The following is a 20,805-nucleotide window of genomic DNA, read 5'->3' on the forward strand; positions in this document are numbered from 1 at the left end:
TGTGTGTGTGTGTGTGTGTGTTTGAGAGTGAGCACCTACCAGCATATTTCCCTCCTTTATTTCTGTTGACAAAGCAGGCGATTAACACAATGAGTGTGAGGACAGCCATGGCACACATCAGCCCGATGAACCAGCCCTGGGTGGAGATTCCTCCATGGATGCTTGCCAGACCTGAGGAGAACAACAACACAAGTCTTTGACATTGACTTGACCCTGCCTTTCATGAGGACACTTAATTGAATGTTTACATCGACAAAGTCTATCTGATGCAGAGGCAGAGAGGCAGCAGGTTACGCTGAAATGGAAATGTACCCGTATTAATATTAAACAGCTAATCCCCTTGTCTAATTAATCAACTGAGGAGGCTGTTCAAACAGAAATTCATTCACCAAGTCACACAGAATTTTGTTTTTTGGGGGGGGGGGAAATCCTATTGACACTGAGAAAACCATGCATGACACCTTGAGACACGTTCAAGGACATTGGTGCACCTGCATAGACCTAGTACTCAATAAGACATCAATTGGTTGTGGTGCTGATGTAGGTGGGGGGTTGAATGAGGGGTGGGAGAGCGTTTGCTTCTTTTCCTGTGGCATCCCTGCTCACCTTTATCCCTGGTCCTGATTACATCTTCAAAAATACTAGAATTATCAACCCAGTTCTTAGTCATAAGGCGCACAGTGTACGCAGTCCCAGGCTCCAGCCCCTCAATGATGTGGAAAGTCTTAGAGGTGTTTACTGCCTCAGAGATCTTCCAGTTACCTTTACCTATAAGGTGCACAATCAGGGAGGGTTAGTACTCATGAGGGGTGAAGGTTCAAGGGTTAAAGGTTACTTACAGAGAGTTCGATGAAATAACACAGAACAACATTTCTAGCATGTAACGTTAACGGTAATATGGAATACAGATTTCTCAGATGTTACCAATACATTCAAAATCACCTTAAACACGTATCACTATAAAATAGACTACAAATGGACAGAGAAGTAATATGCGCTTACGGTTGTTCATATATGCAACATAAAACTCAGAATCTGTTTGTTCGCTTCCCGGAATCCAGCTGATATTTGCAAAGTTGTCACTAACTGAGGAACTAATATTCAACAGGGCTGGGACTGACAGACAGATGAGGGGAGAAAAGGGGAGAAATGGCAGAACAGGGTTAGTAAAGGATAGTAACGAGAAGACAGATTACATCCACACACAAAAAACATTGGATCGGAAGCTGGCCAGAGAGTTGTTGATTAAGTCAATCCATTTGCTTATGTGTTTCATTCCTAATATTACTGTAGGACACAGAATGAAGGCTTATCAACAACTTTAACACATTTCATGAATCACTTGTAATGAAATTGCCAAAGGAAAACAACAATGATATGGAAATGTTTTGATAAGGAAAGTCCGCAGAGCTGAATGGAAATCTATAGATAGCATGCATCCACTGAAACCTGCAGACGAAAGAACAAAGCAGAACCCTGCTTATTGACTCCGCGTGTTCATTTTCTTAAGCAATACCACTGACTGCTCTCGCTTTTCAAATCAGATAGTTTTACACTGCTGCAATACATATGTACTGTACACTGAGTGTACAAAACATTAAGAACACCTGCTCCTTCCATGACATAGACTGACCAGGTGAATCCAGGTGAAAGATGTGATCTCTTATTGATGTCACTTGTTAAATCCACTTCAATCAGTGTAGATGAAGGGGAGGAGGCAGGTTAAAGAAGGATTTTTAAGCCTCGAGACAATTGAGACATGGATTGTGTGTGTGCCATTCAGAGCAATATAATGATTGAAGTGCCTTTGAACGGGTATGGTAGTAGGTTTGAGTGTGTCAAGAACTGCAATGCTGCTGGGTTTCCCGTGTGTGTCAAGAATGGTCCACCCCCCAAAGGACAAATTGAGGCTGTTCTCAGGGCAAAAATACACAATATTATAATGTTTTGTACACTCAGTGTACAAACCTCTATGGAAAATATGCTTAAGATGTGGAGGGGTTCAAGGGGTTCATGTAGAAGGGTCCAAGCACAAAATTGAGCTTTTCTTCTACAACAGTAAACACTTCAATGGGAATGTTAAATATCAGAGGTTAGTAAGTCCCTTTGCCTCACTGCAGTTTAACTCAGGTACACAGTGGTGAATACATTAAACAACAGACTAATAAAGACTCTGAAGACTCTGACACTCCAAGAATAAATCAAAGAACCACTGCACCTGGAGTGATGGTGACAATCATGCATCACTCCATATTGCTAAAGTTGGTAAAAGAAAGCTATGGTTTGACCCGGTCAACAGCAACCAATCCCCTTCATTTCCCTCAGGCATACATGCAAATCTGTGACTGTGTCTCCTGCTCAGGTGTCATTATTTTCTCAGGTGATAATTCAGTACACAAGGACACCTGTGTCTGTGCTGCCCATCCCTGTGAGCACAAATGACACACCGTGGGTAATGCTGATGTATGACTTCGTAACTATGGTAATTCCCATCATTCGCTTAGTATGATGACTAAGTGACACGGGGCCTGACTAAAAATATCCCAGGGCTTGGCGTGTTTGTCACTGCGCTGCTCAGCCTGGTATTAAAGGCTGCAGAAAGCATCTGCTGTCACAGCAGGGAGCGCAGCCCTGGCCCTGCCACAATGCCTGAAAGATGGCTCTTCAAAGTCAGGGAGTTCTATAAAAGGAGTGCCCCAGTACACAGAAATATTCTGATCTACAGCTTTCAACAGCTTTCAATTTATCCACTTATCTCAGTCCCCTAAATATTACCGTTTCTTTAAGAGCTCACACCTCCTCCTCACTCTGCCTGGCTAAGCCGACATTTTCCTCAGCTCAAATGGTGCTATGGACATTTGCTTGCCCCACAGCACTATTGTTGTTTACCCAGTTGAAGGTTACATGGAAATGTTCAGGTGACTGTTTGGTCAATATTCTGCCGTGTAAAAGAGGACTGGGCCCTCCAAAAAATCAATCCTTGACAATTAGACATATTTGCCCTGTATGAACTACAACACACTACACTCACACCTTCGGGTGTGGAATAGATTCAATAACGTGACTGTCTGTTGATGAGCTTGTTGAGCCGTTTGCTGGACTTTAACTCAACATCGATGCTGAGGCTAGATTTTCATTGATTGAAGTTAAGCTCAAAATAGAGGATTTGTGTCATAGCGATCACTAGAGTTGACAGTTTTTCCACCTATGACTACCATTACCATACTGAGCACAATTGGTGACATGAATACCTATGTTGGAACGGGTGGCATTGGACACGTGGGAGACTGCAGTGCTTGGAGGTGAGGGGGAGGCAGACTGGCCTGAAAAGAAAGACAGATCTTGAGATTATTGGCTATTTTTTGGAGTGAAGGAGGGGGAGCTACTGTCTACTGACTACTAGTAGAATTGTTAGTACACTACAACTATGGGTAAAGTGAACTGATATTAGTTTCTAGTCTACAGATATATCTACTATAATGACTAGTCAGGGTAGTTACTACTACAGAGCAATGCATACCATCAAAGAACTAGGAAACAAGGTGTAATTTCTGGTTAGATATGATCATTGGTAATAATTTGTACTACAGGAAGTGACTATTCCACGGTTCAGTTTGAGGCAAAGACGCCATCATTTGAACGCTGAATGACACTACAATAGAGATGCCTGTCTGATAGCCTTCCTGTATGTTGCACTTAAAGCTTAATTTGATCCCGTTGCTTTTGCAATACAGGTGGCATTGATCCTGCCGTTGTTAGAACACAAGTCAATATTCATTTAGAGATTCACTAATGAGATCGGATTCATATGAATTTATAATCAGGATACTCATTACCATTTGTTATTGCAGAGAAAACCACAAACTTTGTCTGAAAACAGGGGAGTCTGTATTGGTCTACTAATGAAAGGAGGCATCAGAGTGCTCAGCGCTGATGGCAAGGGCACGCAACAGACAAGGGCAATTATTCACAGATGAGAGGAGTATCTGCATGATTTTAGTTTCGTATTTGTGTGAAATATTAAAAGGTCTTAATTGTTGCCGACATCAGATTCAGTAACTTTTGCTAAATGCCTGCTTGACCCATTCAACCATGGAGGCAGGCAGGGCCAGGAGCTGTCTGGAGCTGTCACCTCCCACCCGTTTATCAGCCCTTTATCCATATTCATGCTCTCACAGCTAGTCTATGTTAAAGAAACTATAGCTGACAGAAATCATGCTAACAAGTATATGAAAAGAATAGCATGAGTCTTTCTCAGAAATGGAATGAGAGAGAGCTACAGTTCTACTCAACTATCCACCAAGGATGTGATACAACTAATGAACTGCCGACTCATACAGTAATACATCAACATAGTGAATATACCCGAAGGGCGTGACTTACAACAGCGTTAGACTACAGTAGTTGTTTTTTTACTGCACATAAACAGAAATCTACATACTGAAGTTGACAGTGGATACCGCTGTTGAAGCTGGTGAAGAGAAGGAAAAGAAAAAAGGAAAGCATTGCCAAGCAGGTACATGTATTAAAAGTTGTTGATAGGCATACATTATTTTCAATAGCATAAGTTAAAAGCCTTAAATATACTGAACAAAAACACAACTGTAACATGCAACACTTTCAAAGAGTAAAAGAGTAACAGTTCAAATAAAGAAATCAGTCAATTGAAATAAATTCATTAGGCCCTAATCTATGGATTTCACATGACTGGGAATACAGATATGCATCTGTTGGTCACGGATACCTTTTTAAAAAAGGTAGTGGCGTGGATCAGAAAACCAGTCAGTAGCTTGTGTGACTACCATTTGTCTCATGCGGCGCGACACATCTCCATCGCAGAGTTGATCAGGCTGTTGACTGTGGCCTGTGGAATGTTGTCCCACTCCTCTTCAATGGCTGTGCGAAGTTGCTGGATATTGGCGGGAAATGGAACACACTGTCGCACACATCGATCCAGAGCATCCCAAACATGCTCAATGGGTGACATGTCTGGTGAGTATGCAGGCCATGGAAGAACTGGGACATTTTCATCTTCCAGGAATTGTGTACAGATCCTTGTGACATGGGGCCATGCATTGTCATGCTGAAACATAAGGTGATGGTGGCGGATGAATGGCACAACAATAGGCCTCAGGATCTTGTCACGGTATCTCTGTGCATTCAAATTGCCATCAATAAATTGCATTTGTTTCCCTTTGTTCACAACGTTGACATCAGCAAACCGCTCGCCCAGACGACGGCATACACTTGGTCTGCGGTTGTGAGGCCAGTTGGACGTGGAGTCTTATGATAGAGAAATTAACATTCAATTCTCTGGCAACAGCTCTGGTGGACATTCCTGCAAATTGCACGCTCCCTCAAAACTTGAGACATCTGTGGCATTGTGTTTTGTGACAAAACTGCACATTTTAGAGTGGCCTTTTATTGTCACCAGCACAAGGTGCACCTGTGTAATGGTCATGCTGTTTAATCAGCTTCTTGATATTCTACACCTGTCAGGTGGATGGTTTATCTTGGTAAACGACAAATAATCACTAACGGGGATATAAGCGAATTTGTTCTGAAAATTTGAGCGAAATAAGCTTTTTGTGATTATGGAACATTTTTGCAATCTTTTATTTCAGCTCATGAAACATGGGACCAACACTTTGCATTTATATTTTTGTTCAGTGTACATTAGCATGGCATAGGGAAAGCATATGCAGACACCAACCGCAACTTAAGCATGAAAAAGATGCAAAATGTTACCCTACATAAATGTGTGTAAATGAAGTAGATTACAACTAAGCCCCATCTCAATAAACAGGTGCTATGTAGAACCTAAAAGGGTTTTTCAGCTGTCCCCATAGGAGAAACCTTTGAAGAACCCTTATTGGTTCCAGGTAGAACCCTTTATATTCCAGGTAAATACCCCTTTGGGTTCCATATAGAACCCTTTCCACAGATGGTTCTACATGGAACCCAAAAGGGTTCTCTTACGGGGACAGACGAAGAAACATTTACAGGATATACATCCAAAGCAATATAACATTACTCCCACACAAAAGCATGTTTCTTTTGTTTTCACACTATAACAACATTTTTTAAAGTTTCTTTTGGGCTCCTGAGTGGCGTAGGTGTCTAAGGCACTGCATCGTAGTGCTAGAGGTGTCACTACAGACCCTGGTTTGATTTCAGGCTGTATCACAACCGGTCGTGATTGGGAGTCTCATAGGGCGGTGTAGAATTGGCCCGGGTTTGTCCGGGGTAGGCCGTCATTGTAAATAAGAATTTGTTCTTAACTGACTTGCCTAGTTAAATAAAGGTTAATTAAAAAAAGAAGTAAACAAATCTAAACATGCATTCTCGCAAGCAGACCAAATTTGATGTTTTTAATTCATCCCAGAAGCCTGCTTACTGAGATTGAATAGGATGCTACGTTTTGTTATACTGTACATTTATATCAATGTGAAAGCCCTTACTTGCAGGTAGCCTATCAGTTATGAGCGCTGGGCCAGTAACGCAAAGGTCGCTGGTTCGCATCCCTGAGCGGACTTGGTGAAAAATCTGTCGATGTGACCTTGAGAAAGGCACTTAACCCTAATTGCTCCTGTAAGTTGCTCTGGATAAGAGTGTCTGCTAAATTACTCAAATGTTCTATTAGAGAGGACCCAAATGAATTATTACTATTGTTGGACAGAGGCTGTGTGTGTTGTGGCACCTCAGAGTACAGTACAGACTCTCCATTACCATTTCAAGTGCACTTGCTTATTTTCATTAGATTCTAATTATATTTGACTGGTGCCACCCCCTTACCTACACTCCCACAGACTCAGAAGGGTACATACTACTTGTGTGAAGTAGAAATGACATATACTGCGTTTTATAAAATGAAAATGATGTATCATGTGCATGAACCAAACATACTGCAATGGCTGGCAATTGACTTACCTTACCAATTCCTATATAATAAAACAATATGATATAGAAAATATACAGTTTCACTTGCCGAAGGCAAATCTCTTTTCCAGCTGGTTGTTTCATAGCTTGCTTTCCCCTTTAAATCAATAAACACTTGCACTTTTATGACAATGATGAATGAAACCCCTTCTCACACCCTTATGATATTGTTTAACCACAAAAATTACTTAGATAGAGATATGAAAAGCCTGGCAGATGGAGCCAATATCATATTCCCTGAGCTAATACATTACTGAAATGGCTTGGTCATCTACAGAGTACCTCATCCCAAAGTCTGGCTATCACATCTCGCTATTACCCCCAACCCTAAATCCATGCCCCCTTTCTGTCCCTATAGAACTTCCTCCAGCATCCTCCATCTGCCCTGCAACACCCTGGCCTTTGTGACTTACGCGCTACAGGTGTGGTGGTGCTCTCCTCGCTGACCTGGGGCCCACAGCCCACCCTGGTGCAGGAGCGCAGGTAGAACTTGTACCTGCTGACGGCCTCGAGGTTCTGCAGGACACACGAGGTGGTGTCCGGGCTGCTGATGTCCATCGACTGCAGGACACCCACCTCCTCTGTGTCGTTGACTAAACACACACATAGACTGGATTAAACGTGTGTTGCTACATTCATGGACACAGAGGTGTCTCTCTGAAACACCAAGGAGAAAAGAAGCCTATGATAGATCATTTGAAAAGGACACATGATATGTTGGGGGTTTGATGAATAAATGACCATGCTATGTAAGAATGTACAACATGTGATCTGCATTGTGAGTTGGTTCAGCCCTCCCTAGCAGTGGAACTGGCCCTCAATGTAACAGTGTAGGTCCTGTGAAACCTGTGAAAAATGTAGTTAGCAAGGCCCTCTAAGAAGCTGGGCTCAGCCCTGGAACAGCTGTGCAGCAGCCTTTAAATTCCTCTGGTGCTTCCTCCCGGTGCCATGCTGACAGCTGTGTGCATTATCCTCCACATTTCACACACGAGTTCCTTCAAGGGGACTTCAAAAACCCCTCACTTCAAAAGAGTCCATCAGCTTTATCACGCTTGCACAATGTAAACGTCCCTTCTTCTGAAATACAGCATGACACTTTTGGCCCTCTTGTGCAGCGGCAACATCCAAAACCTTTAGTGAGAGTTGCTGTGCAATGCTGTCTTTAAAACGTTGTAATTAGCCTCATCATCATTATTGTTTCAGGCCAGGGGTTGAAGAGTGGGACACACACACACGCACATCACGTCCAGTGACTGTTTCCTTTGGGATTAATCTGGGTCGTTGGTTGTGATGAAGGCCCCAGTGGACGGTATCGGGTCAATAACAAAGACCTTAAAAGGCTGTGACACGCTGGCCTTGGTCAGCGCTGCTGGGGCCGGATCATGACACACCACACAGGCCAGTGTGTCACACCCCAACCCGACACTGACCCCTCTTTCCACCAAAGGGGGTCAATCCCAGGTTATACTATCAATAAGTCCTACTGGATATCAACTTCCATGCTTTCTGATGCCATCCAATAAAATACATTTAACATTTAGTTGTATTCAAGCCTCATTACTTGAATCTGAGTTTCCCCACATTGGATCATATTCTCATGCAACCACTGTGAGACTTAAACCTGTGGATCACAGCTCTGCATGCATTTTCTCACATTTCTATAATAGGGCTAAAGTTGAACACCAGCTGTTGGAGCTAAACTCTAAACCTTCATTAACACCACGTTCAGCAATGGGCTGTAGCACCAATCACAAGCACAACATTATCTCCTAGTGGTAAGATCAAGGAATCGCTAGTCACTTTGACTGAAGGTAGGCAGGTGCATGTAAGAGACTGCAGTTCAACGGGGAAGGGGAAAGAGTTGTACACACTTAGCTGATACTCTAGCCGGTATCCTGTGACGACTCCATTGGCAACCAGAGGAGGTGCCCAGGTGAGAGCGACGGTGTGCTTCTGAACATCTGTGACCCTGAAAACGGGGTTTTCCTCTGGAACTGTGAAACAGAAGAATATACAGGTAGTAAGCAGTTTGAGAGTGTAGCACAATAGTCTTGTCTCTAGATAGTTATTTTCTTCTTCCATTGGACAGTACTGAATCAATATGTTCCATGGCACCCCAGACCTCTACCCTCATGTCTTACCTCCCTCGGGAGTTTTGAAGTTGACAGCGTGGCTGCCTGGCCCGTTGCCTCGCCCGTTGAAGGTCATGACGATGAGGCTGTACTCAGAGAAGGGTGTGAGCCCTGGTACCATGGCATGGTTCCTGTCCCCCGGGAATGTCAGTGTGTGTTTGTTCCCGTGAGTCTTTTTTGAGTCCAGCAGACTACGCAGCCGCCACCAGCTTATCTGACACCGCCATGACAGAGGGGAGACAGTGTTATAGGTCTAACAGATCATAATTATGTGAGACAAAGACAACAGCTCATAAAATAGAAAAATGCTGCGGTCTTGGTTATAGTATTTTTTCGCGAGTGTAAGGAAACAGTGAGCTGCCAGCAGTAGGGAGACAGAGTTGGGTGACGGGGGCCAGAAGATCCAGCGAGGTCAGACTCCTTTTAAACTGTGTCTTAAAGCTACTGGGCTGTTTTGAGGAATTACCCTGTAGCCTCCCAGATGTCCATGCAGCTTGTCCTTGTGAACACGTGTCCAGCTGACCTTGACCAGCGAGTTGTTCATCACCTCCACCTCTACATCATCAGGGGCCGCGGAGGGGACTGCGGAGCCAAACACACTCACGTCACAGTCCATTCAGCCCGTATGTCACACTGAGTACTGTAAAGATCAGCCCAACATGTGAAGGATGAGCTCAGCTTTACAGTGAATGATCCACCAGATCATATGGTAGTATTGGCAGGGTTGAGTATTTAGGTGCTTCAAAGCATTACCTCTATCAAATAATAATCTATAGATCAGTGACTGCAATCTAAATAACATGATATACCAAGGGTGGAACTAGTGTTGGGCTCACTGCTATTGCCTAAGCGATGATACCAGGCAGTATGACAACAAAGGAGTACAAAGCTTCTAAAGGAGGACAATACATTGTTAACAAGGTTGAGATGGTATATATGACCTGAGGTTACATCCTGAGGGCAAATCCAAAAGAACGCTAAAGATAAAGATAGAAATAAGAAAGTGCATGGAATGAAATGGTTCTAAAAGAGAGTTTTCACTTTGGCATGAGTGAAAGGGTACATAGGCTCTATAAAGTGACGCTCAACCAAGCTACTAGCCTATATCACAAAGCAAACATTGGATTTCATCAACTACTCTGGCTGGTGGGTTAGGGTTCTGCTCACAAATCTATAGCACTTTTAAAGAAGAAAGAGTCCAGATTTTATGGACTGGAGCCAACCACACACAAAGCTGAATGGTACTGGCCTTATATATCTGAATGGTATTATTATTGTGAAATTCACATACATTCTTTGTATTTACAAGGCTGTAATATTTTATTTTAAAAAACAACACTAGTCACTCACAGTCCTCTCCAGAGTAGCCAGTCATCACTTTGGGTTCAGGTCCCCATCCCTGGTGGTTCCTCGCCTGGATCCTGACATCATATGGCACAAACGTGGGAGTGCCCTTCACCACAAACGAGTGTCTTTTCACCACATGCTCGTGCCAGTCCTCCTCCACATCCTGCCGTTTATAGCTCACCTTATATTCAAGGCCTGGCCCATTGTGTTCAATGGGGGACAATGGCTGCAAGGGCGAAGAATGTAAGAAAAGCAGTAACACACAGATTATTACCATTTAACAGGATCTTGAACAATCAAGCAAGGAGCTCTTTATATTTCCTTCTACATCCCTGGCTATTTTGGGGTTATCATGCCAAGCCCATATACATGGATCCTAATATTTGATCATATAAAATCAGTAAAACAATAAGACAATTGGCTGGGTGCTGGTTCCAGGGAGTTCTGAGGCACCCCTCTGATATAAGGAGCAGTCTAGGACTTCACAGACTGTAGAGATTATAGAGCGATCCAACGCTTCCCTCACAATGGCCTGACCATGATGGGAAATAGAATAAGACACTATTATCCACAAAAGCAAATCATTAACAATGAGGGAGCTCGTACATTCAGAAGTTCAGGTTGCATTACTCTGCTAGGACAGGAAGATCATTTGTGGGGGTGAGATTAATCTTTTTACAATAAAGCAGAATTTATTACTGTATTACTGTACTCCTCTCTGCTCCATTCCTTTTCACTTTCTAATAAAAGGTTCACAATGAACTGCTTTGATAGCTATCCCATTCACGATGACCCATCAAAAATAGTTTTTCTAAAGTTATACATCACAATACGACACTTCAAAAGCAGGGATATTTGATTTATTTCTGAGGGATAACACTAAAGCTTATTTTCTCTATGAATAAAGAGAGATTCTTTGATTTCCCCAAAATGTAACTGCTGTGAAATATTCAATACTCGGAGGGGTGCGTACGTACGAAGGGAAGGAATATTAAAGGAACCCCATTCTGTTTCTTACCTCCCAGTTGATATCCATTTCATGTGCCAAATGACCTTCGATTTTAATATTTTCAGGGTTCTTGTCAGGGGCTGGTGGCAGAGAAGAAATATGGATTTCGCCAGAATTGAAATTGTTAGTTAAATAAATCTCCTGTGAAATGTGCACATGAGAGACCTAAGAGTGAAATCAATTATCTCAGATGTTTGAGTGTTTAAAAGTTCAACGGGCGGTGGAGGCAGGTCAGAGGATAAAACATAACTGGACTTCCTACCTGCAGGAGGGGTCTTGTATCTTTCTGTGGGCTCACTGGGACGCCCCCTACCCACCTCGTTGACTCCAGACACTCGAAAGCGATAGTCAACATGTCCATAAAGTTTGAGGACTGCCGAACCGTGATTTCCTGGAACTCTCTGAAGCTCGTTCCAGTTCCCTGGCTCCCACTGGCTCTCCTCATACTCAATAATGAAGTCTGTTCACAGGGTGAGAGACACAAACCAGACCCCAATCTGCCCAAGCCCTTTGCCAAAGGGGCTGCTTATCTAACAGCCACCTGCGTAGCAAACTCTTCAGACCCTGCACTAAGCAGGAAACTTGCACCCCCCAAAAAATACGACACATTTGTGTTGGAATGTTGACAGGAGAATTACACAATAATAAAGTACTAATTCCATTTTCTTAGTAAATATGTGCCATGTTATTATCATTGAATATACTACAGGCCTGCTGTTCCCTAAATCATGCAAAGCAGCTGGACCTTGCTTGTAGAGCCAGACTATTACCAGTGGTTGAGCTGTTGTGGTCATCCCCAGGTATCCATTTGAGCTTCACACTTCTGCCCTTGTGTTCAGACAGCACCAAGTTCTCAGGTGCATCAGGGACATCTGGAAAACACCACCACCACAACAACATTACTTTGATAAAACACAAAGACATTGTATCCATCAGACTGTTAAACAGCCATCACTAACACAGAGAGGCTGCTGCCTACATACAGACTTGAAATCATTGGACACTCTAACAAATGGATCACTAGTCACTTTATCAATGACACTTTAATAATGACATTTACATTTCTTGCATTACTCATCCCATATGTATATACTGTTATACCACCTATTGCATCTTGCCTATGCCGCTCGGCCATCGCTCATCCATATATTTATATGTACATATTCTTATTCCATCCCTTTACTTAGATTTGTGTGTATTAGGTAGTTGTTGCGGAATTGTTAGATTACTTGTTAGATATTGCTGCAGTGTCGGAACAAGAAGCACAAGCATTTCGCTACACTCGCAATAACATCGGCTAACCATGTGTATGTGACCAATACAATTTGATTTGATTTATCCTCTGGAAAAGCACCATGAAACAGTCAGAGACTGACCAACGGGAAAAAAAGCAAAATGTAAAACTGCGATGCAAATGATGTAAAGGCATTGTTCTGTAAATGCAGAGCCAAGGTCTGAAGACACACGGTGTAATCATGTTCTGCTCTGTGTACCACGTCATGGAATGCTTGGCTTCGGCATATGGATTCATATTGTGACATGCTATGCATTTCTGTTGTGCTGGGGGTCATAGACCCGTTGGGGTCAGACCAGGCTTTGATGTAAAGTATTTGACATATTTTCTCACCCAGCACTATGAGTAGTGCAGAGGCAGTGTCCTGGTCCACTGGAGTTCTGGCCACACACGTGTACATGCCCTGGTCTCTGTGGCTGACGTTGACGATCTGCAGTATGCCATCCTCTAAGAAATATCTATCGGCAGAAAAAAGAGAGAGACAACCTATTGATCTGTGCAATCAAAAAGAAACAAGTGAACTTCTCCGGGCTAGGCTTGGATCTGTGACACCATAAGAAAGGCGTCGTCTTACCCAGAATTCTCAGTGTGGTTTAGTGCTATCTCCATATCGTCTTTTTCCCACACGATCTCAAAGTCGCCACTGAAGGAGTTGTCGTACATCGCCAGGCAGGAGAGCTGGGCTGTGGTTCCTATTAGGACATGCAAGTCCTCTGGGGCCTGGGATATCTTTGTGGGATCTTGGATAGATGAAACACACAACTGTATAAGTTACATGTAAAGGGTTGTGTTAAGGACCCCTCTTTTTTCTAACCATGTGACTTTAGCAGGAAACACTATATAAGGCAGTTGTTCCTCGTCAGGTCACGTACTGTATTTAGAAAAACACATGGCCCTAGTTGTGTGTTAAACACATCCCGTCTTGTATTTACTTTCATACCTTTAACATCCAGTAAGGCAGTTATAGCAGACTTCCCTTCAGTATTCTTGGTGTAACATGTGTATTGGCCCATGTCCTCTTTCTCCACATTATGGATCTCCAATGATCCATTCTGGTGAACTGTAAACCTTGGTCCCTCTACAGACCCTGTTGAGTCATCCTTGTTCCTGTACAACATGTAAAGCAATCAATTAAAGTCTCCACTTGCAATTGAATTCAATTACAGAGGAACCTTGCTGAGCACTTAAGAAGATACTGCAATAACGCCCCTTAAAGTATTTGTGTAGGTATAAGATGTTTTTTCTTTCTGCATATTTACACTGCAAACAGTGTTTCACCAACAGAGAAACGGATTGTGTACATAGCTATTTTTATAACTACCTAATGACACTGACACATTGTTATCTAGTAATGACACGTTGATATCTACTGCTCTCTACTGGCCTCTGAGAGGACTGGTTGGAGCTGGAGAAGCCTAGTCCAGCATTTGTATGGGCTTGAGCCAATGATTAATGACATGACAAGAAGAGTAGGATGAGTTGGCTGAAGCACATTCTGGTCTGGGACCAGGCTATGGTTAGGGAGAGCCTACTCACCAGGTTACAATAGAGGGCGGAGAGCTGAACACCTTGCAGTGCATGACTACACTCTTTCCCTCCACAGCTGAATACTCCAGACCTTCCTCTGTCAGGATCATAGGAGGCAGATCTGTGGGGAGAGACATCCCAGTAAATGAATCAGGGTTTGGGACATGAACGAGAGAGAGAGATTTCTTTTCTAACTTCCATACAGATATGGAGGGATTGAGGAATGGCCCTCCGACTGTACTGCAGTATTGGTTACAAAGATACATTAAGAAAGTCCATTAAAATGTATAGCTAAGATTCAAACTAAGGAGACTGATAAAGCAGACCAAGTGACGTGAACATTTTATTGTCTTCCATTTTTGTTAATTACCATTTCTTTTGAAAGAATGGCTGGACTGTCACGATGATTGTCATACAATTTGAAAAAAAAATAAAAATGAATAAAAAATTAAAACAAGTGGAACAATGAGTGCCAAATTTTAAATAAATGTGTCTTATCATTTCGAACCAAAACATCCTGTCTGTCTCATTCCATTGTTAACCAAAATAAAAAGCTGTGACTTTGAATCCAGAACAGTCCGCTTAATAACTTCCTAGTTTGTCACCATTGACAAACTCCAGACATTTCTGAGAAGCCAAAGAGAGCACTTTTTAAAAATCTGCTCTTATAAAAGGAGCACATTTTAGTGTTGTGGCATTGCATTCTGAATGGAGTAGAGAAACGTGCTAGCATAGAAATACATGCCTGGGAGCATGCGGGCTGATCAACAGGGACAGGGGACGTGGGTGGGTAGTCTGGATGGAGGACTGTGGCGCTCAGACAACCCTTCCTTCACCACGGCCCGAGGGGCTCTGGCGCCAGAGCCGGCTATCAAACCAGACACACCACCACTCACAGACAGTCTTCCACTGTCTCATGACAATGTCAAGCAACTGGTTGGATTCTTTAGTGCACTTTCATCATCATACAATTCCATACTTAGTGGGTAACTAAATGCATGAGCACGACCGGTAAAACAATGATGAAGGCTGAGATGTAGGAACTATTTATTTGTGACCATTAAGCCTCAGAGGAAAGTAGAGGCTATTTTCAGAGGTAGAGAGTAAAACCAACGAAGCCCCATAAACTTACTCATGATCATGATATTGGCATTGGCCAGTAGGGTTCCATGTCTGTTGGAAGCCTCACATTGATAGACGGCACTGTCAATCGATTTGGCGTTGTGCAATACAATGGTGTCATCCGAAACTTTCCTGTTAGATGCTGGGACCTCTGCAATCAACAATGAAATCCATTAACTGTGCACCAATTTTCAGTACTAGAAATAGGACATTCATGTCTTGTTGAGGTAGACTGAGAACATACCCTTAAGAGGTTTTCCATTCACCCTCCATTGGATGGTGGGCTGAGGAGTGCCAGTGGCGGAGCACTTGATATGCACGTCTGAGCCAATCGTACTAAGCTGGCTCTCAGGCTCAGATACCCACTTAGGAGGCTCTGGAAAGCGCAACATCAAAGACAGACATAACATCAGGAAGCAGTGAGCGAACCAGAGCACAGTTTACAACTCTCTCCCAGAATTTGCATTTAAAAAACATGGAAATCATGCAAGAGATATGATGTTTGTGTTTTCTATCACCTGGAGCCAATTCTCAAATTGTGACTTTTTTGAATCCCTCTTGGACAGCAGTTCACTCAATGTACAGTAGATGGCACTCTTTCTCATGAAAATGTGTTACTATTATGAAGTAGTTTTCCTACAGTAAAACCTATAAATGTTGTTTAAGCTAAACAGCTGTTTTTCAGACACACATAATCAAACTAAGAACCTATTTTTTCAACCTTTGTACATTTTTCCACTTACCTTCCACTGATACATCAAAGGAGTGGTTGGCCTCTCCGTGGATGTTCTTAGCCTTACACATGTATTTCCCACTGTCGTCCTCATTGACCCGGTCAATGCTCAGGAGTTTCCCATGGTTCTCTATCGTCGCTCTGTCGGGCAGCCTGTGGCCCATCCTTACCCATTCAATCTTGGGTGTTGGACTGAAAGGGGCAGTAAAATGATTGACGTTTTGATGTAGTTGCTTCAAATACAAAGAAGTGTCTAGAAGATATCATGCAGTCTTTTGTAAAAAAAGAGAAAAAGACCTAAGCCTAAAAAAAGAGAGGAAGGTTTACTTACAAGCCCTCGGCAATGCACTCCAGTAGTAGCTCGTCACCTTTCACCAGCTGTGTCTCCGACTTGACACCAGAGGGCATCAGAAGACTTGGTTTTCTCTCCAGGATTGAATTGGCTTTTGAGAATGGAATAGAAACATTGTTTTTAAGCTTAGTTTTTCAAACAAGGCAATGCATGGGTCTAACTCTTGGACTGCTAACCTACAATGCAATGTTTCGATCCACATATCACACTCTGATATGAAAAAAAATCACACATGGGGTGTTCTAGACAATGATATGGTATGGCATGTAACTTACCACGACCAGGACTGCTACTTGAGTCATTGTTTGAATTTTCTGAAATTAAGGTGGGTAACATATGAAAATGTGCAAAGCATTCATAAAAACGAAAACAATCATGACAGACAATGGGGTGGTGTAGATTCATGAAAACATCAGTGCCATCAACAGCAGGGAAAATACAACTTTGGAGATGCTGTTGGACATTGGGAATGTTCTTGATCATGACCACGATCATAGCGACGAATGCATTGGGTCAGAGGTTGAAGTCATTATGGTGATCAAAACAAAGCCATTTGGTCAAGCTCTATGCTGTAGCAGAGTTAATAAACACACCTAATCACAGACATGCCTTCTTAGATTGACACCTACTGCTCTTGACTACGACAGACATGGCATTCTTCTGTACGATGGTGCGTATCCTGGGGAAGGCAGCGAAGCAACAGTAGTCTCTGCGGCTGTCCTTCTCCAGAGCATTAGAGAAGAACAGGTCGCCGTTTAGACCCATGGACACCCTCTCATCCTGCTCTATGTGCTGAAGGTCTGAAGAGGGGAAAAGAGGTGGATATTCCATACAAATGTTGGTTGCTTTCATTTGCTCTATCGCGCTTCAATAAAACGGCAGGTGTCAACACAAAGCATGGGACATGACTCGGACACTGTGTTAGGTCTGGCAAGCTGTTAGTGACTCACCGATGGTCATCCAGTAGATCTGTAAAGGAGGGATTCCTTTAGGAGGGTTACACTCCAAAATGACAGGCTGACCCTCCTCCACCTTGATGGGATCAATCTTCTCCTTGGGAAACTTAGGAACGTCTGATAAAAAACAACAATATACACTGAGTGTACAAAACATTAGGAACACCTGCTCTTTCCATTACATAGACTGACCAGGTGAATCCAGGTGAAAGCTATGATCCCTTATTGATGTCACTTGTTGAATCCACTTCAATCAGTGTAGATGAAGGGGAGGAGACAGGTTAAAGAAGGATTGTGAAGCCTTGATACAACTGAGACATGGATTGTGTATGTGTAGGTGCCAGGTTTGTGTCAAAAACGGCAACGCTTTTGTGTTTCCACACAGCCAACTTGACACTGTGGGAAGCATTGGAGTCAACATGGGCCAGCATCCCTGTGGAACACTTTCGACACCTTATCAAGTCTATACCCCAACGAATTGAGACTGTTCTGGTGGCAAAAGGGGGGTGCAAAAGGGGGGTGTTCTTAATGTTTTGTACACTCAGTGTGTGTCAATGATTTGTCTGTCATTTGATGTAGGTGCCTTTCTCTCCAGCAGGTGGCAGTCCTATGATACTAGTGTTTTGTGCTGGTCGTGTATGGAGGTATTTGTGTTCAAGTGAATTGGATTTTACAGCACATTCTTCAGATTTTTACTTGCGGGAAGAAATAAACGTCATTAGTACTGTTGTGCCGCGTGTCAGTCGCACTGAATGGTTGAAGCACGGCCAAATTTTGTCATAGTTCCCCTCGGTCTGGATTTCTTAGAAGATTTATGTACTATGCTTTGGAACAAAATGAAAAATGTACCAAGGGAAATGATGGAGGATAGATCAGTCTCCCTTCTGCCACACAGTCTATATGGGTATAGACGAGAGGCAACTGGGGGTGGAATGCTCTGGAGCTTCAATGACTTTCTGCCATGGCCAATTCAACGAACAGCTCACGATGGAGCGACACAGTCGTTGAATTGAATTCCAGGCCCTGAATCACTTTCAAAGAGCTGTAAGCGCCACAGGGCTGTAAGCGCCACAGAGATCAGAGATGTATGGATGTACATTATGCTACTCACGGGGCACAACAAACTCAATCTCCTCCGTTATGGCCGTCCCTAGTTCGTTGTCGGCGTAACAGCGGTATGTTCCCTGGTACTCTGTGAGATTCCCAGTGTTGGGGATCACAAACGTCCCCGAGTTGTCCTCCTTGATCAGCCTCGGGTCCTGGTAGGGGTCAAACTCTTCCCCATTTTTTGTCCACCGGTATCTACAAAATCAACAGTTCAATCAGCCACTGATAAAATTCTACGTAAATCTTGAAAATATCTCATGTGTTTCAGCCAAATGTACAGTGTGTTTAGTGTCCAAGGTTGGTCCTCACAGTCTGTCCAATACTTGGAAATCAAACCCTCAAACTCGCCAAATCGACTAGCCAAATGTGACACGCCAAATCGATGGCCGGTGATAGACTGTCTGTCGGGCTGCTAACGAGCTCTCCTGGGCTGTCCCTCTCCCATCTGCTGGGTATGGAATGGTAGAGTAGGACACTCAGAACTCACTCTGGCTTAGGGTTCCCTTTGGCTTCACACGTCATGGGGAAGCTCTCATCAAAGGGGAAGGCGATCAGAGAGCTGGGGGACGCCTCTGTGATGGTGGGCAGCTGCTCAACTGGAAAAGGACAACACTTTATGAAAAGTCCCATAGACCTCCTGTAGGTTTCTGATAATATAATCTCTCACACTCTATAAGGTGTTATGGTATGGTTCATTTTGATTATGATGGTATTTCCCACTGGGCACACACTGGTTGAATCAACGTTGCTTCCGCGTCATTTCAAATGACGTCTGTGCCCAGTGGGTTCCTTCTCTTACGGTTCTATTTCACAGTGACATACAGCACTGTTTGAACTTGTTTAAGTGATATGACTTAGAGATTCACTACAAAACTACAGGGGTCAACAACAGTAAAAGTAGCGGCATGAGGTCAGGCCAGTATGGCCAATGGTGCAGGTTAAAACCACATGCCACTAAATGGATGACAGTCGTCCAAGACAATCCAATTCGAAGATGTTGATTGTGCAAATAAATGGAGGATGGCACACGAGATGCAGATCGTACACAAGATGACCACATGGTACAGCTGCTGTGGTGCTGAACACTGAGCCAAGAGATTAAGTCAGGACAGACAGGCGGTCACTAATGCTGGATGGGACAGGTCACATCAGAGCAAACTTACTGTTTACATGACCTAAAACTAAAATATCCATGGCGGCAGGAAGACAACAAAAACACAGGCAGAAGTTTAACCATAATACTGTTTTTTTGATTGGTTATAGCCCTTTATAAACATTAGTACTGTAGGTACAACAAAACAGAGGATTGTGAATTGCATTTAAGGAGATTGCGTGAAATGAATTACCCTGCATCAAGAGCAAGTGTGCGTTGCATTTTCAAAACCTGTTTGAACTACTCTTTGTAAGCGGGCCCTTAAGAGATGTTTCTGAATAATTTAGAAGAGAAAACTTGATACTCGTTTCCAAGGAAACTGTAAGATACACAGCCCCCAATACAAGAGAATGAAGAAACCTGATTTAAACAAGCTGAAACTAGAAACTAAACCCCAGTTAAGGATGTGTTTGACCCATGAATATAATTGAACTGATTTTGGCATGATATAGATTTACAGAATATGCTATATTTCAAAGAATACCTGTGGATTGCTTTGACCATTACAGACATTGGAAAACAAAATCAATATACTGTACTTTACAAAGGTTTATGATATTCTGCACCATGCACTTTATGGGAAGAGTGAGCACTTACCCTCCAGTGGGATGTCTATGGCAGTGGTGAGGTGAAAGGCACAGACACTGACGACCACGCCCATCAGGAGAGCCAAACCTGGGCTCCACATCGATGACCTCATCCTCATCGCTCCACAGCAGACAACAATCTCTGAGTTCATCATGGAGGAAGTGACACAAGCTGCACTCTTCCCACTCTCAGTTCATAACTAGGTCCTGCCGAAGACGAAGGACCTTCAAGAACAACACAGACAACAGAGAGAGAAAGAATAAGAGAGGCCTCCCATGAATCCAGATCCACCCACGCGTCAGGCACGGCAGACAGTCAGGCAATCCCACACAACGCAGGGAGAGAACCCCCGGTGACTGAGAGAGATGCTTAGCCAGGCACAACACATGTTCCCAGCACAGTAGTCACTCGCATCAGCAGGGACCACATTCTGGGCTGAAACAAAAATCTACATATTAAAGCTCTATATCACCCTGCTCCCTTGAGACATAAATTGTTTTCTTGTTTATTGTCTGTTGGAGTGTGTTGGCTTGGCAGTACAACAGG

At 43.2% G+C, this 20,805-nt stretch overlaps 1 protein-coding gene across 9 annotated transcripts in view; it reads right to left on the reverse strand.

Moving 5' to 3' along the window:
- chl1b (cell adhesion molecule L1-like b) overlaps positions 1-20,805 on the reverse strand; it is a 75,615-nt gene that overhangs the window by 6,489 nt on the left and 48,321 nt on the right. For 2 of the 9 annotated variants that reach the window (XM_023996151.2, XM_023996153.2), the window contains exons 2-29: positions 20,269-20,483; positions 19,682-19,699; positions 19,006-19,114; positions 18,523-18,713; positions 17,406-17,528; positions 17,085-17,255; positions 16,731-16,769; positions 16,435-16,546; positions 16,114-16,295; positions 15,615-15,746; positions 15,381-15,521; positions 14,258-14,369; positions 13,662-13,828; positions 13,296-13,461; positions 13,055-13,179; positions 12,198-12,299; positions 11,690-11,887; positions 11,437-11,507; positions 10,422-10,644; positions 9,538-9,653; positions 9,081-9,285; positions 8,811-8,933; positions 7,353-7,532; positions 4,442-4,471; positions 3,252-3,323; positions 1,003-1,116; positions 607-768; positions 40-171 (exon numbers count right to left, since the gene is read on the reverse strand). In XM_023996151.2, coding sequence (XP_023851919.1) covers positions 40-171; positions 607-768; positions 1,003-1,116; positions 3,252-3,323; positions 4,442-4,471; positions 7,353-7,532; positions 8,811-8,933; positions 9,081-9,285; positions 9,538-9,653; positions 10,422-10,644; positions 11,437-11,507; positions 11,690-11,887; positions 12,198-12,299; positions 13,055-13,179; positions 13,296-13,461; positions 13,662-13,828; positions 14,258-14,369; positions 15,381-15,521; positions 15,615-15,746; positions 16,114-16,295; positions 16,435-16,546; positions 16,731-16,769; positions 17,085-17,255; positions 17,406-17,528; positions 18,523-18,713; positions 19,006-19,114; positions 19,682-19,699; positions 20,269-20,413 — 3,661 coding nt within the window. In that variant the 5' untranslated portion in view covers positions 20,414-20,483. The remainder of the gene's footprint in view (positions 1-39; positions 172-606; positions 769-1,002; positions 1,117-3,251; positions 3,324-4,441; positions 4,472-7,352; positions 7,533-8,810; positions 8,934-9,080; positions 9,286-9,537; positions 9,654-10,421; positions 10,645-11,436; positions 11,508-11,689; positions 11,888-12,197; positions 12,300-13,054; positions 13,180-13,295; positions 13,462-13,661; positions 13,829-14,257; positions 14,370-15,380; positions 15,522-15,614; positions 15,747-16,113; positions 16,296-16,434; positions 16,547-16,730; positions 16,770-17,084; positions 17,256-17,405; positions 17,529-18,522; positions 18,714-19,005; positions 19,115-19,681; positions 19,700-20,268; positions 20,484-20,805) is intronic. The other 7 variants (XM_023996156.2, XM_023996155.2, XM_023996157.2 and 4 more) reach the window with 7 other exon arrangements.

The sequence above is a fragment of the Salvelinus sp. IW2-2015 genome, linkage group LG11 (assembly GCF_002910315.2).
Source record: "Salvelinus sp. IW2-2015 linkage group LG11, ASM291031v2, whole genome shotgun sequence".
NCBI classification, from domain to species: domain Eukaryota; kingdom Metazoa; phylum Chordata; class Actinopteri; order Salmoniformes; family Salmonidae; genus Salvelinus; species Salvelinus sp. IW2-2015.